General features: G+C 49.9%; 1 protein-coding gene across 12 annotated transcripts in view; it reads right to left on the bottom strand.

The window, feature by feature from the left end:
- The window catches only part of Kdm2b (lysine demethylase 2B), a 119,575-nt gene that overhangs the window by 60,511 nt on the left and 42,498 nt on the right, over window positions 1-16,566 (bottom strand). For all 12 annotated transcript variants that reach the window (XM_036171483.1, XM_036171482.1, XM_036171475.1 and 9 more), the window contains 3 exons: window positions 9,153-9,268; window positions 3,303-3,429; window positions 1,888-2,360 (listed from right to left, as the gene is read on the bottom strand). In XM_036171483.1, coding sequence (XP_036027376.1) covers window positions 1,888-2,360; window positions 3,303-3,429; window positions 9,153-9,268 — 716 coding nt within the window. The remainder of the gene's footprint in view (window positions 1-1,887; window positions 2,361-3,302; window positions 3,430-9,152; window positions 9,269-16,566) is intronic.

Genomic DNA, 16,566 nt, shown 5'->3' with positions numbered 1-16,566 from the left:
ACATGCTGGTGAGGCCTTGGCACCCCTTCATGCCAACCTCTCTCAAAGAATTGAGTTTGTTAACAAGTGATTTGGGTTCCATTGCTCCCCAGGGCGGGGTGCTAATCACTGGAAACCCCATCTAGGCAGTGACTAAAAACACCAGTAACCAACAAGGCAGTGTGGCTGGAGTCAGAAAAGCAACACCAACTCAGGCGCTGCTAAGAGGGTGTATGACACGGCCCGAGATACTTGCTCTGGAGAACACCAGGTACCAGTATATTTGGGCCGTCTCTGATCCTCTCCGTCCATTCCATCTGCACCTGAAAAAGACTCATTTCTAGATTTCATTGTGATCCTCCTCAGAACAATGTTCGTCTTAACTCTAATACCCGCAAATGGAAATTTCCAATCTTACGTGGAAAAGACGTCTCTACAAAGTACCCTAAATCCTGTGGCTACCTAGAGTCACCAGGTACGGATCTGCCTGGGTATCTGAGAGGGAGTTCTTCCCCTGCTGTCCCTTCATTCTCCTGAGGTTGTACATGCAAGGGGACACAGTACACATGGTTCCTTCTCTGTGGCCACGCTGGAAGCCAGCCCCGGGCTGCTCACTTCCTGACTTTTGGGTCCTCTGAAAAGGCTCCTTTCAAGTCGGCAAGAAAGATTTTACAAAGTCATCAGGGCTGGAGGTGGAGACTCAGGGGCTGAGCACCAGCTTAAGATGCAGAAGTTCTGCCGGGCAGTGGTGGCGCACATCTTGAATCCCAGGACTCGGGAGGCAGAGCCAGGCAGATCTCTATGAGTTCAAGGCCAGCCTGGTCTACAGAGCTAGTCCAGGACAGGCTCCAAAGCTACAGAGAAACCCTGTCTCAAAAAAAACAAAAAAACAAAAAAACAAAAAAAAAAAGTTTTCATTTACAGGCTCTCACAAATTTAAAAAAAGAAGCCACATGACAGAATCCTAAGGTTGCCATTAAGAGATCAAACTACAAAAATACCCAGTATAAATGAGACATGGGTAAGATGGTAAAGAACCTGCCCAGGATGTGTGATGCTCTGCATCCCATCTGGTACCATAGACAATAAAACCAAATTAGTAAGTGAGGTGCACTCGGATTAACGATTTTCGTTCAACGGTTCCATATACTGGTTATACATTCCTAACAGTTACCTGACCTGAGCTCCAAAGTTTCACACACTCCCAACCCCCCACTACCTCACAATTCCCAATTTATCCAAGTCCCTGAGCCCCTGCAAGGGGCTAGATAAACTACCAATTCCCAAGGAATAAACTTGAGTTCAGTTTCTAAGGCCAGTAGACCCCCAACTCCACTGCCCCAATCAGACACTGGAGCAGTCAGCGGGGGATTCTCCTAACTTCGTATGCTATGAGAAGCAGCTCTATTATCCTTGTAGATCTGCACTACAAAAAGCATTCACACAGTGGCATGTCCAGCAGGCACTCTAGCATCTCTCCTGGATCCTCATCCTAGGTCTACCTGACCTACTTCCTATGCAAATCCAAGTGAGACCATGGCAAGTTCCCAACCTTAGGCTGCTGCACTGTACCTATAGTCAATGGTTAGTAAGAAGGTCACCAGCTCACACACCTAGATTCATGCTCTCGGCAACCAACCCAGAATGGCAAGCTCTAGGGAAATCAACCCCATCAGAACACTGTCGCAACACACACAAAACCTCCTGCGGAGGAGCCCTGAGATCCCCAAAAAGCATCAAAGGAGCTGCTGTCACGCACAGAGCAAGCCTCCACCCAGCTGCTAACTGTGGTCCCAGAGTCCATAACCCAGTTAGGCTTGCCTAAACCGAGTACCATCCCAACACCTGGACCCACCCTAGAATAGAGGTAGCCACCCTAAGCCCGACCCAGCTTTGGACCCTGCCCACCTTTACACCTTCCAGGAGGGCCTGGGGGTCCTCGATGCCCTCAGGGACACACTTCTTATTCTCTGGAAGAGACTCTAGTTTTTCCACCAAGGCTTTCAGGCCCTTGAGTTCAAATTCGGTCAGGTGGGTCCACTTGGTAGAGGCCTCAGTGGAAGGGGAGCCTGTGGGTGTCTTGGGGTAGTCTACGGGCGTCGCTGTGGACTTGACGCTTTCCTCTGACTCATTGGACAAAGTCCTCTTGAGGAAGCGCATGGCAGGGGCTTTGGGCTTCTTCCCTGTGTTCTCCTGTTCCTCCGAGGGGGTGCTGGTGGGGGAGGTGGGGTCATCGGCTGGTGGCTTGGGTGTCTTCTCTGCACCACCCCCCTCCTCCTCCTTCTCCTCCTCCTCCTGGGGCTGCTGCTCACAGGACTCCTCCTCCATCTCCAGCCAGGAATCAGATGAGAAGCCGTCTACACTGGCTTTTCTTGGGGCATCTGTGGGGAAGATCATAAGATACAGTGACGACCGCTTAGCCCCCCGGCTAGAAGCTCTGTGGATTCCACTCACCCTTCCCACAGAGAGCAAGGGTCTGGTTCAGATCTGGCCTGTACAAGGGCAGCAGTCAGCCACACACAGGTTCGAATCCCAGCTCTGCTCCTTCCCAGCTCTCTGCACCCTCATGTGTGGCTTTACCACTGATAATATGCCTGGCATTTTATCATATGTCTACAGGTCAGTTAATGGCAGGGATAAAGAGACAGTTCAGTGGACCTAGGTTTGGTTCCCAGCACCCACATGGCAGCTCACAACTCCCTGTAACTCCAGCTTCAAAGGATCTGATGCCCTCTTCCGGACTTCACAGTGATATCCATACACACACTCTTAAAATAAATAATCGTTAAAAAAAAAAAAAAAATCAGTCAAAGACTATCAGGACGGTTTAGTGGGTAAAGGCACTTGCTGCCAAGGCTGACAACCTGATTTCAATCCCTGGCCACGCCTCTCTTCTGAGTACACTGGGCCTGAATTATGGGCACTAGCTGTATAATGGGAGTCTACTCCTGTAGGGGCAGACCCCCAAACCTCAGAGTATCCTAAGACAAAGCAGGTGACTACAGAGGAACACAGAGAGCTTGAGTTCTTCGTTCTGTTGGATGGCCCTGTTTTAGCAGCTGTGCTGGTCACAGGCTCCTCCACGTATCTGCAGTTATGAGAAGGGGGGATGACAACTGTGTTTCTTCTGGGGGTCACGGGAGCCTTTTCTTGCCTTCTGTGTTCAAGGTGGGAGAGTCACAAGCAGGGCTATTTCCTGAGAGGTCTCCTGCCCAGCGTTCTGGCTTTGGAGAATCCCAAGGGACCCAGGGCTCTCGCGCAGGCTCAGTGACAGAAAGGCTCTCTGCCCTGGCCAGGTTCTGTGCCACGCACGGGTTACTCACCAATAAACATTAATTCTCTCTGGTATTCCTGAGTGAGGTAGGAACGCTGGGTCACACAGTACACATATCTCTCCAAGACATACCAGCACATCTCATAGTAGAAGGGGTAGCGGAACTTGGGCTGAACCTGAAAGCAAGGAGCAGGCAGGCAGGCGAGAGGTCAGTCTCCAAGAATGAGGGAAGACGCAGGGCAGGCGGCAGGTTCCCTCAAGTGTCGCCCATCATCTTAGCAAGAGCATAAACGGGCAAAGGGAAAAACGGGAGGTGTCACTGGCGGGGAGGCAAGACGGAGGCCTGGAGCGGCAGGTGCCAGCAGCATGCATGGATGAGGCGGAGAGAGGCCTATGTGAGGCATCAATTTTTGGTCCCTGAGCTACCCATCCCGGGAGGTCAACAGGCCAACACTGTGTGCAGAAAAAGGATTTCCCTGACCTGCTGCCAGCACTACGGATACCTGCAAATGGAAGCCCTGCCTGATCTCAGATGCAACAGACATGGGCTCCTCATTCTAGAATATTCTTGCATGGACTCTGCTGTTTCTCCCCTCCCCTGAAAAACAGAAGTCCTCTCCCAATCCTTATGCTTCAGCGAACAAACTATTATACGTCCTCCTGAATTCTGGGAGGAAGGCCAGGAGGGGAAGACCACCGTGGTACAGTCTCATCCACCTCCCAATGGCAGGGCCCTTAGGAGCATCCACAGTGTCCTGCTCCCCACATGTACCTACGATACCTGCTTGTGTTTCCACTGAGGGCTCTAAGGGATACAATTCCCCAGTGTAACCAAGGCAAGACATCTTGTCACCAGAGGTGACTCTGGGGTCTGGTGGCAGGGTATCAGTGGAGAGGCCTCTCGGCTGTTTACAGGTAAAGAAGCAGTGACCTAGGATCAGGAGAACTATACAATGTGTGGACCGCAAGGAATTCTGATGGGTGGCAGCAGTTCAGGGTCTAGAGAGAGGAACCGGCAATGGAAAGAAGGACAGACTAAGACCATTATCGATGGCCTCAGCATGGAGGAACCTTCCGGAAGCTACATCCTGAAGAGGCATGGAAGCGGTAAGGTACAGTAAGGTACTTCATCTCCCATCGTGGGGCATGCTTGTCTTACACATCCCCACACACCTACTCATCTCTCCCTTTTTGCAAGGGTGTATCTGTGAAGGTCAGAGACTCCCTCCTCACCTTCCTCATCCTTCAGCAAGCATCCCCTACCCTCCAGGTGCTCTTTCTACACTGACAATATACAGTGCCCTGGTACCTTTCCAACAAAATCAAGTACAAGCAGACTCGAGTCCTCCATCGCCTAAAATACATTTAGCTTGTATTCTCTAAGTACCATCCTGGAAAAACCTCCTCACCTCTGTCTTCCATTCCTTATCTACCTCAGCTAACTCCTCAGCTTGCAGGCCCTTTTCCCACTCCCTGGGTCCACCTCTTCCACCTGTGAACTGGGTCCATTTCATCTCCCTGCCTCTGGTGGATGACGTGCTTAGGGATGAGATCATGGTTCGCAGCATGCTTTTCAGCTCCTCCGGGAGATGCATGGAGTTGGGAGAATAATCTGGCGTTTTCCTTGGCTCCAGCTACTTTCTGAGAAGCCCACTTTCACTACCAGAATGATGTGACTCCTTTTTTTCAGTTACTGATCAGCGCCCCCTGGGCTAGAGAGGGGCTCTTGAGTTTGAAGCTGACCTCGACCTCCTATGATGGAAAGGTTGAGGGATGGAGTTCAGCCCCATCCCGATTCCAGAGACCGGGCCAAAAGATTTGGAAACAAATTGCCAATCCCTAAATTGCAAGCTGAGGAAAACAGACCCCCATTCATAACTCCCAAGAGGGGACTTGATGGATCAAATACTTTCAACTTTGGACTTTTCCAAATGTTTGACACGCTCCATGCCGCTGTGCCGGTGACGGGCACTGTGACACCAGAAAATACATCTAGATTAGGGGGAAAAATTAGAGGAAGGGGCTGTATTCAAGAGGGGGTGGCAAATCTCCCCTCTCTGTCGCTGAACCAAGGGAAACTAGTTGGGTGAAAAAAAAAACACAAATGAATAAATTCAACTTGGTTTGGCCTTTTCTGTTTGGTTGGTTTTGAGGGTTTTTTTGGGGTGTGTGTGTGTGTGTGTGTGTGTGTGTGTGATAATTTAATTTGGTTTTTGGTTTGTTGTTTTTTTTTTTTTCCAAGAGAGAACTGCAGGAAAAAAAAAATGTAAAAATTGATTTACAAACAGGTTGTTGCCTACGACCCTTCGCCTTCAAAAGGTTCCAGCCACATGCCTGGGAACATTAAACACACGATTGCTCAATATTATGTGCTGACAAGTTGGAGTCTCACCAAATGGAGTTGTTAACCAACGTCTGTCCACAACAAATGGCAAAGCAGTCACAAAAAAGGCCCTGGGCCCAGCCTAGGGGGCAATTCACCAACAGTGGATCTAGGGGTCCGACTGGAGTTCCAAAGGCCCATCTAAGTGGCACCCGCCTGGGCCCTTCCTCAGAGACCAGAGTCATCCAAGAATTGGAGGAGAGTTGAGGAAGTCTCTGTGCACCTAGGATGCTCAGGTCTTGAGAAATTAAAATGCGAAGGTGGGCGGGAAGTCTCTGAAATTTTGTTTTTCTCCTGGAAAAAAAAAAAATTTTCAGTGGGAGAGGTAAAATAAAAATCCAATGGTAGGAGGGAGGAGAGAGGAAAGGTAAATAATTTGCGGTTTCCAAACAGAGTCGCTGGCTGCAGAGGAGGGGGACATAAGGGTGCTGGTATTACCTTTTCTGGGAAAGCTGTTTTCATTAGAGCCATTAAGGGGAAAGAAAAAAAAAAAGATAAGCATAAGACAGACAGCAGTTTGATGAGTGGTCGTCTGGGCCATCCTTCCGACCCTCAGTAGCTAACTGGAGCTAAAAGTATGTCACGCTGTTGTGACGTAATCCTAAGAAGCATGCAGCAGTCCGTTCTGGTCTAGATACTGTGATCTTTATAAAGCAGGAGATTCACAGAAGGAACCCGCCTACCAGTCCTTAGTGGTCTAGACCTGTCTGCACTGCCTTATGGGGGGGGCCCACGACACAGCGGAGTGAGGTCACCTAGTATCTAGCAGAGAAAAATGAAAGTATTTTCTAAATGTGGGAGAGGCTTAGGGTGTTAGGGCTGGATAGCCAATCCTACCCCCACATAACATAGGCAAACTCCTTTTCAGGACTCCCCTGCTGGGTTTCCTCTGTCCAGCCTCCAGCCTTTCTTTCCACGTAAAGAAAGCCATGTTCTAGAGCACTCCGTGGAAAGCTATTTTTAAATGGCCATAACCTTCTTAAAGGAGCTGATAGGGATGGAAGAATTGAGCTGTATCGGGCTGACAAGTAGTCCTGACATTTTATCTGGCGTCCAGGACTCTCTCTAGGGCCTTTTGTCTGCTCTGGCTCCTAAGGCAGAAACAATTGGGCCTGGTAGCCAAGCCCCTCTCCAAAGACCAGAATTCAAAGCAGATTAAAATGCCTGCTGTAGCTTGCAGCTTGGCCTGCCGGCCATGCCACCCCACCACACCCCACCCCCACTCCCCAGCCATCCTCCCTCCAGCCCTAGAGCCTACAATCTGCTTCAGAGAAGCCAGATGGGTGCCCCCTCAGGGACTCGGGACAAGGGGCCTTGGGGGAGGGAGCCGATATACATCTTGATGTGATGAGATACTACACCAGTGCAAACAGAATGATGCCATAGGGGATGGGGAGGTTAGGGGGTTCCTAGGCTCCTAGGGGTCACCATGGGGGGGGGGCACAGATGCTCTGAGATGCACAATCAGATTCCCATGGGAGGGGACAGCTATCTAGCAAGTTGCCAGAGGAATTGAGAAATCCCAGTCTGGTTTTGGCTTTCAGGAACTGCCTGGAAAGCCTGGGCCTGACCTCTCCTCTAGAGTACCAGCTTTCCATCCACACCTGCTGGTCACCACTCACAACAAATGGCCTGTTTTTCAGGGCTGGCCAAAGAACGGTTGGCTGGAGTCCAGACATCATTGGACTCGGACTGAAAAGTGACCGTTTGGGCCCAAACGGTGTCTCTGTCCTGAACAGCACAGGGCACGTGCTCCAGATCTGGACTAAGTGCACCTTTCTACAAAGGTGAAAGATGCCCATGAAACAAGGCCTCTGCGTAGGACCTTGACCCAGGACAATGTAGACGTGGGCTCCACAAGACAGGAAGCCCACAAACTGGAAATGCAAGCATGCCCTGGGCGCCCTCAACCTCACCCCCCCTCCTCACTATGACTCCGAAGTATCATGGTGTGGAAACAAAACCTAGAAACAAGACTGGAAAGTTACAATCTGACCAGAGCAGCCTGAGGTGTTTCTTTACAGAGTTCAAGCACACCAATACTTCTCTGGGGCCGAAAAGCCACTTTCTGAGGCAAATCCCAAGTAGAACTGCCATGTGGTCTGTTTGGACAATGGAGTTCTTCTACACAGTCATGAGATGCCCTGGACATGCACTACAACATGGATGGACCTTGAAAAGGTACATCATGCTGAGCGGGAAAAGTCCAGATGTAAAAGGCCACACATCACATGATTCTATGTATAGCGAATGTCCAAAACAGGCCAGTGCATAGACAGAAGGTAGATTAGAGGTCACCAGGGTTGGAGAAAGAGGGAATAAGGAATGGCTGCTAATGGGTACAGGGGTTCCTTAGCGGCGGCGGGGGGGGGGGGGAATGTGCTAGAATTAGTGGTTTTGGCTACATACTAAAAATACAGAACTGTACATTTCAAGTGGTGAAGTTCATGGTACATAAGTTGTATCTCAATTCAAAGAAATATTTAAACAGTCACATGAAAAACATTAGAGGGAAAGTGGCATATAATATAGGCCCTTTTTGGGGTTGGGGATTTAGCTCAGTGGTAGAGGGCTTGCCTAGCAAGCACAAGGCCCTGGGTTCAATCCTCAGCTCTGGCAAAATAGATAGATAGATGGATGGATGGATGAATGGATGAATGAATGAATGAATGAATGAATGAATGAATAAATAGGCCCTTTTCATCCCAGGTCTTGAGTTTTTCACCCCTGAACCTGTCTCAAATGCCTGGGGACGTGTGGTCAAGCCACAGCATTGGAGAGAGAGTGGCCAACTCCCAACCATCAAAGGTATTCAGGGAAAACTCCGGGAACCAAAAGGCACATGTGGCCCTGAGAAAGCATCACAGGGTCACAGGGAAGCCTCACCCCCAGAGGGTTTCCCAAAGGCCTAGGGGATGCGCGCTCAGCCACAGGACTAGACACACAGGCTTCCCTTCATCATACCTCAGTTTCCCAGGTGAATACATAAGAAAGATGTGACTGTGGACCAGGCTGGCCCCTTTTTAAGCCTCCCCCCCTTCACCCTGCTAACTTCAGCAACAAGAACACCACAAGGCCTGTGTGCCCTTTCTACATATGCAAAGAAGGCCTGGCCCCTCCCACTTGAGGCTGCTCTCTCAAGGTAACAATGCACAGACACTTGCTCAGGTACAGAGACACAGACACTGGTCCCACAAAGTTTTAGTTTGTTCTAAATGAGAAGATGTAGCTCAGCCTGGTCCCACTCTCTGTAGCCCTGGCTGGCCTTCTGATCCTGCCTCCACTTCCCAAGAGCTGAGATTTTAGCTATGTACAATCATGCCCAACTGTCCCACAGAGGATTCTGCCAATGGTCTGATGGTGAACAGAACTCCAGGGGTTTGGGGATGGGTTCTTATGGAGGATCTCATAGCTCCCTCCAGAACCCAGAAGCAAGGCCCCAGTTTGAGACGGAGCAGAAGCCAGCTCAACACCCCATCCCACCCCCCCCCCCAGAGAGAAAAGGCGCCTTCTTACCCGGGTTCTGTCCTCAATCTCATAGATCCGCAGCTGCATGGGCACGTTGAAGCTGTGCAGGATGTTCCCGCCGAACACCAGAGAGTCCACAGGGGTATACACTGCATGGATCCAACCTGAGCGGGTAGGGCAGAAGGAGGATGAACCCTGGCTCCTCTTACAAGACTGGCAGGAGGAGAAGAGAGCACGTGGAAGGGCACAGGGGGCACCCATATGCGAGGACACGTGACGCAGATACCACGGCTGGTTCCTGGACAGCCAGAGAGACTCAGCCAGAAGCTCCTAGGAACCCCAGTTAACTCAAGGCAGGTGCTGGGACGCTGCAGGCGAGGGCCTGTCTTGAAGACACTGATGGCCAAACCTTCCTCCCAGGACTTGGCTGCAGCCAGGAACAGAACGCCCTGGTCCCAGCATCCATGCTGAGCCAGGGAGCTGGAGGCCCCTCCCAGGCTGTACATCCTTCCTCAGCCTTCTTAGTCATCCCTCTGAACATCCCAGAGTAATGACTGCAGAACCCAGACACCTTTTTGTGCAAAGCACATCCTGCTGGCATGGAATTCTCCAAGCCCCTTGTCTAAGTTAATCTCCTTAATCACAGGATGCTGGTGTCCCATCTCAGCTTTTTCTTCCTCCATTCTTCCCCATGTACTAAGGGCTGTGGCAGACGTCCCTTCTACACGCTGCAACTTTTTTTTTTTTTTTTTGAAGATTTACTTATTTATTATGTATACAATTTTCTGCAGGCCAGAAGAGGGCGCCAGATCTCATTACAGATGGTTGTGAGTCACCATGCAGGTGCTAGGAATTGAACTCAGGACCTCTGGAAGAACAGCCAGTGTTCTTAACCTCTGAGCCATCTCTCCAGCCCCACACTGCAACTTCTTAGCAGTGTGGGTCACTCAGGTGCACTCTAGGGGCTTTCCAGGTCTCGGCTCAGGAATTCTTACAGAGGTAATCTCTTTTCAACTACAGCTCACAGGTGAAGCAACTAAGCCGAGGTGTGTGAAGGTGAAGTCATCTGTAAGTATGTGCACCCCCAAAGTTAGCCTCCGCCTGGTGTGTGGAGATGTCATTCAACAATATCACACCTCCACTGAGACGGTCACACTGCCAGGGCAGAAAATATCAACGCAGCCCCTGGAGATGGAGCTAGGGGGTATACAGCTTGCTAGAACTCCAATTTGCAGATGCTAAAACAGGCTCAGAGAAGAGTCCTTGGTTACCGGGAGGTGGTGGCACATGCCTTTAATCCCGGTACCCGGGAGGCAGAGGTAGGGAGATCTCTGAGTCCAAGGCCAGCCTGGTCTGCAGAGCAAGTTCCAGGACAGCCAAGGCTACACAGAGAAACCCTGTCTGGGGGGGGAGAGGAGGGAGTCCCTTGCTGAATGAAGCCACAGCTGGCAAGGGAGAACAGCTGTTTCCGACAACTCTGCATTGCCCCAGCAGTCCATGAAACAGGCATGGGAACACACGAGGAAGCGAAAGAGAAAGACAGTAAGAAGTAAGGACAGAGGCAATGACAAGGACAGGCTGCGGGGACACTCAGAGTGGAAGACAGAGGAGCAGAGGACAGAGAGCAAGCAAGCAGACAGACAGACAGACAGACAGACACACACACACACACCCCCCACACACCTCTCTTCCCAAACATGTGATTAACTATATTTCACTCAAAGGAAAACTCTGGAGACTCAACGGAACTCTCTGCCCAAGCAGCTCTGATCTCTTTCCCAAGTGAGCTGAGACATCGGCTCTCAGGCTCACAGTCTGCACCTGCTGCAGGGAACAGAGGCACCACCTGAGGAGGGCACCTGGCTGGCCACCTGGCAGATCCAAGGCCACTGCTGGACACAGCCACCAGCCCTCCTTGCCAGCATGGGCAGAGCTAACTATTGTCAGAGAAACGTAAGAAAGACATCGTCACCCATGGCTGGACACTGCGGGGGGGGGGGGGGGCAGGAACAGAGGTTCTGTTTTATTTTCAGGTCTCTGGCTAAGGCCATCAGCTGCTCTGGGACCAGTGTGCCCCTGGAGGAAACCATCAAGCAACCTGGACCTTTCTGCCCTCTGGGGAAGACAATGGCTGATGTCTAAAGTGTCTTGACGTCTGCATTTGCTTGGTGGGACTCTATCAGCATAAAAATATCCACACTCACTTCTGTACTATGGGAGGCAGTGTATGTACATGTTTATGAATGTGCACATACACCTGTGTGTACTTGCGCATGGAGGCCAGAGGTCAACATCAAGTTCTCCTCCTCAATCACTCTTCACTTTACTTTTTGCAACAGGGTCTTCTCACTGAACCTGGAGCTTCCTCACTGGCTAGACTGGCTGGCCCGTGGGTTTCCAAGATCTTTTGTCTCTACCCCAAACCTCAACCCCCAGTGGTGAAGTAACACGCAGAAACTGAGCAGCTGTATATTGTAAAAGCAAACCAAAGGCATCTCCCACCTCTGCTACCTGTCAGCAGATCTTTTAGAACCACATTTCTGTGTTTTCACCAAACAGAGCTACGCTGTCTGCTACTGCGGTCATTACCACATTCAAACGCTTCCTAAGACTGGGCTGAGGATGTCTGGACCTCCAGGTCCTGCTCCTCTCCTCCACACGCTCACCTTTCCCTCTCCCCAAGCCTGAGCTCAGGGACCTTGGTTCCAGACTCTCCCTGATCTGGCCATGTGCACCCACCTGGAGAAGACTATTGCCTCCCTGGTGGGGAACTTGGTGAGCAAGAACTCAATTGCTACAAGCAATTGCCATTGATGTCAGTTTGGAAAAGGACGGTGCCCACATTATTATGTATTGATTAGCCCAGACTCTCCCTTGCAGGCAGAAATGGAGGCACACCTGACTTACATCTATTACCCTGACGTGTGAACAGTGGGAAACCAAAGACAGAGGCCACTGTAAGTAGGCAGGGAATCTGTATGCCCGGCAAGCTATTCAAGGCATTCTAGAAGGTTCTACAAATTTCCCTCCTCTAGGGCATCACAGGTGGATCGGCAGACTCCCTTGGATTAAAATGGCTGCTAAGTTCCTTTCCAGCCCTGCTTACATTTGCTTTCACGGTCTCAATGATGCCCTTAGGAAGAAACAGGGAGGGAGATGTGGCATTCGAAACCCCATCCTTTCCCATTCTCCTGAGGGCAGCTCATTCACGATGACACTCTGGGAAGCTGGTGTCCTGGGCTATAAGTGGGCAGGAGAGGCACCTGCCATCAGCAATACGGAGGCAATAAACAGCTTGTATTCAGGCCAAGCAACCAGGGACAGATGCAGCCACAGAAGGAACATGGTGACCCACAAAACCCACTGCAGAGGTGATTTCTGGGAGCCCAAGGGGGCCCAGAACAACAGAGGCACACGGAGTCTCACCCACAACCCCGGTGCTCAGAATGCAGTCTCCAAGCCCCTTGGCGCACTGGCCTCCATTTCTGCAGCTGCTGTAAAGATGACCTCGCAGATCCCATGCCTACCCCACCATGACGCCCTGGGCACCGTGGCTACCAACCAGCAAGCTACAGGCTGCATCTGATCCAAGGGTACCTTAAGTTTGGTCTACCTCGTATTACCAAGTGGGGAGATTTCACCTGAGAAGCCAAACGGCTTCCCTCCTTACAACGAGGGAAGATACACAAGGCAGGCCATGGTTCTGTCTGGTCCTGAAGCCCCAGCGCCATTTATCAATTGCCCATGCCTCCAGCACTCTCTACAGATCACCTGCTTCATCTGACTGCTTCCCTGTTCTGTACCCATTTTACAGGTAGACTACCAAAGGCCCCATCATGCTACGCTGTCAAGGACTCAGAGTCACCATTACTGACTTACTGGCATCACCAAGTGGTTCATGTCTCTCATTCTGAATTTTTGTTTTTAAAGGCAGGGTCTCACTGTCTAGCCTTGGCTGGCCTGTAACTCCCTCTGTAGACCAGTCTGGTCTTGAACTCACAGAGATCCATCTGCCTCTAAGTGCTGGGATTAAAGATGTAACCGTCACAACCAGCAATACTTTTTTGAGACAAGTAACACTGGCCATCCATACTAGCCTCCTCTTGCCTCAGGTCCCCCAAGGGATGGTTCTTACTCCAAAGACAGGGAATACTTATGATCAGCCTAAGTCTCCGGATTGCAGAATTCTTCTCAGACATTTCCAACCTTCAGGTATCCCTAACAGGCCCCTATACCGGGCTACCAACATGACTGCCACCTCGCTGGACCCACACTCAAGAGGGAGGGATTGTATCCCATGTCCCCTCAGCCCCCCTCTCTCACTGCCTGAAACCAGTCAAGCTCCAAGAATATTTGCTACATGAGAGCTTTTAGTCACGCAATTTGAGAGGTGAGGAAGAGGATCCTGAGTTCAAAGTCGTTCTCCTCAGTAACATGTTTGAAGCCAGCCTGGACCACATGAGACCCTCTCACAAAAACCAACCAACCAATTGAATAAAGGTATTTTCTTGTTTGTTGATTGGTTTGAGTTTTTGTTTGGTTACGTACGTTTCCCAAAGTCATATGGCCAGGAAGGGCAAACAGAATGAAGGCTATCAGAGGGCCAGTTTTGAAGGTATAAAAACTAGGTACACCTGGCTACCTACACCTGACCCAGAACCTTGTGAATTGAGGGACAGACCTTTGGTCAGGTATCTTTAATTTTGGGAAAGGGCATGGGGGGGAAGAGGGGCTGGCTTAAGTTTTCCCTTATACGTTGACAACAAAAAAAAATCAGTGAATAGAGAATGTTTCCTGCTCAGAATTATTACCCACAACTCACCTGGACTAGTGTGGCCAGAGGGGGAGGCCGAGGCCACAAATATTGCCAGAACATTAGAAAAAGAGATGCCCCTTGGCTTATTCTGATGCTGCCCCTGATTTGCTATTGCTTGACATCCTTGCTTCTAATAAACCCAGTAGTCTCCTCCTGACTAGATGCTCCTGGTACCCTGACACCGTGTTACCATTTCCTCTGCCTCCATGATGGCCAGCAGATCCACAGAATAAACCCAACAAGCCCCCTTCTCTGGGTCTTCCCACTCTTGGTCATCTTCAATGGTCTTCCTCTTCCATGGAGCTTTCCTGGCTTGTCCAGGGATAGAGACCAGAGAGCCACCGGCCTGGAACCATCCATGGCTCCTTTGCCCTCAGACACAGGAAGAAAAGGTGATATATATACACTGTAGCACTCCGACCCATTAGCCTCCTATGAGCTTCCAAAGAACCGGAGACCTACTGAGAGACAGAGGTGGGACACTTGGGGCTCACAGCAGCAGAAAACATGTCTAAAGTCACTAGGGTGGGTTTGAAGTGTCACAGTTCATTTGGTAGAGCACTTACCCAGTGTTTGTGAGACCCTGTGTTTATTCCTCAACATAGACAATAGACAGACAGACAGACAAATTCACTGTGGAGGTTGGTCATTGTGGTATGCGTGTGGTCCTAACATTTGAAAGGCAGAGTCAAGAGGATCATGACATCTAGCCCACCCTGGGTTATCCATCAAATCTGTCTCAAGCTTGTTACGGTGTCACATGCCTATAACCCCAGCACTTCGGAAGTAGAGGCAGGAGGATCAGGAGTTGAAGATCCTTCTCAGCTACACAGTGAAATTAAAGCTAACCTAGGCTGGTTCAAAACTCCCCACCCCCATATACAAAAAGGTTGACTAAAAAAGAAAAAATAATAAAAATTTATGGTCTTGCCGGGTGGTGTTGGTGCACGCCTCTAATCCCAGCACTCAGGAGGCAGAGGCAGGTGGATCTCAGTGAGTTCGAGGCCAGCCTGGGCTACAGAGTAAGATCCAGGAAAGGCGCAAAGCCACACAGAGAAACCCTGTCCTACATAGCAATTCACAGCCATCTTTAATAACTCCGGTGGTGGTGCACGTCTTTAATCCCAGCACTCGGGAGGCAGAGCCAAGCGGATCTCTGTGAGTTCGAGGCCAGCCTGGTCTACATAGCTAGTCTAGGACAGGCTCCAAAGCTACACAGAGAAACCCTGTCTCGAAACACCCCACACACACACACACAAAAAAATTTTATGGTCTTGTGAAAGACACAAGAATTAGATTCTCCAACACAGAACCACTCCTATGAGAAGGCTATAAAACCTCCTGGATTCCCCAAGGCTCTCTCCATACCAACACACAAGCAGACTTCCATACACCGCCAATGTGTGTGTCTGCGGACCAAAGGGTTTAGATGCTGGAGAGTTTCTAGGTCCCGAGAGAACCTCAAGTATTCACCTAGGTCTCTGACATCCAATCTTAGGGCCAGCAAGATGGCTCAGCAGGTAAGGGTACTTGGCCACCAAGCCTGATGACTTTGAGTTTGATCCCTAGGACCCATATGGTGCAAGAAGAGAACCAACTTCCTCAAGCTATCCTATGGCCTCCAAATGCTACTCCCCACCCCCAACACACACACACACACACACACACACACACACCCCAAATATAGAAATAAAATTCTTATCTCTTAATGTTGCCTAGTAGCAACAAAGTAAGAAAAATAAAAGATAAGCCAGGCAGTGATATCGCATGCCTTTAATCCCAGCACTTGGGAGGCAGAGGTAGGTGGATCTCTGTGAGTTCGAGGCCAGCCTGGGCTACAGAGTGAGTTCCAGGACAGGCACCAAAACTACACTGAGAAAAAAAAAAGAAAGAAAGAAAGAAAAGAAAAAGAGAAAAAGAAAGAAAGAGGTAGATTTTCAGACTCAAAACTATCAAGAAAGCACTACCGTTTCTTTGAAATGTATTCCTATCAGCCCTGCTCACCCACACATCATACTGCTTCTATGCAGTCAACCCACAAATGCCCCTGGTGCGGGCGGGGAGTGATGGACTGTTTCTTTAATGACTATACACAGACTTTTTTTCCTTGTCATTCCCTAAATACTACAATATAGAAACTCTTTACACAGTGTTACATTGTATCAGATCTTACTCCTGACTGGAGACTGTTTTTTTGTACCTACAAGGCATATTAGAACCAGCCTCCTTGACCTGGTCATTTACAAACCAACATATCTTTTTCAGGTACCCAACCCAATTCTTTAAATTCGCATGGCTCAACAGTTTCCTGTTGCTCTTTCTTCTGGTTGACATATCTTCCAAAGTCTAATTACCAAGAGATACACAAACTCCCACATGTGAACTTGAACACACATACACACACACACACACACACACACACAAACTCCCTGATCCTAGGTCACTGGCCACCTAAAAACCCTCTGTCTCTTACAAAATTAGAGGGAGCAATCTGTACTCATTAGGTCCACACAACCCAGGCAAGTTCTTGCTCCATTTTCAAGGTGGGAACACCGAGGCAGCAGAGCCAAAGTGCCAACTAAGAGGGTTCATCACCCTTCCCAAGAGCTTGCATCCAAGTCTGTGGGGTACACTCATCCTCAGTCC

The sequence above is a fragment of the Onychomys torridus genome, chromosome 22 (assembly GCF_903995425.1).
Source record: "Onychomys torridus chromosome 22, mOncTor1.1, whole genome shotgun sequence".
In the NCBI taxonomy this organism is placed as follows: domain Eukaryota; kingdom Metazoa; phylum Chordata; class Mammalia; order Rodentia; family Cricetidae; genus Onychomys; species Onychomys torridus.
Note: the sequence above shows the minus strand (reverse complement) of the source record. Positions and strands in the feature narration are given on the sequence as shown.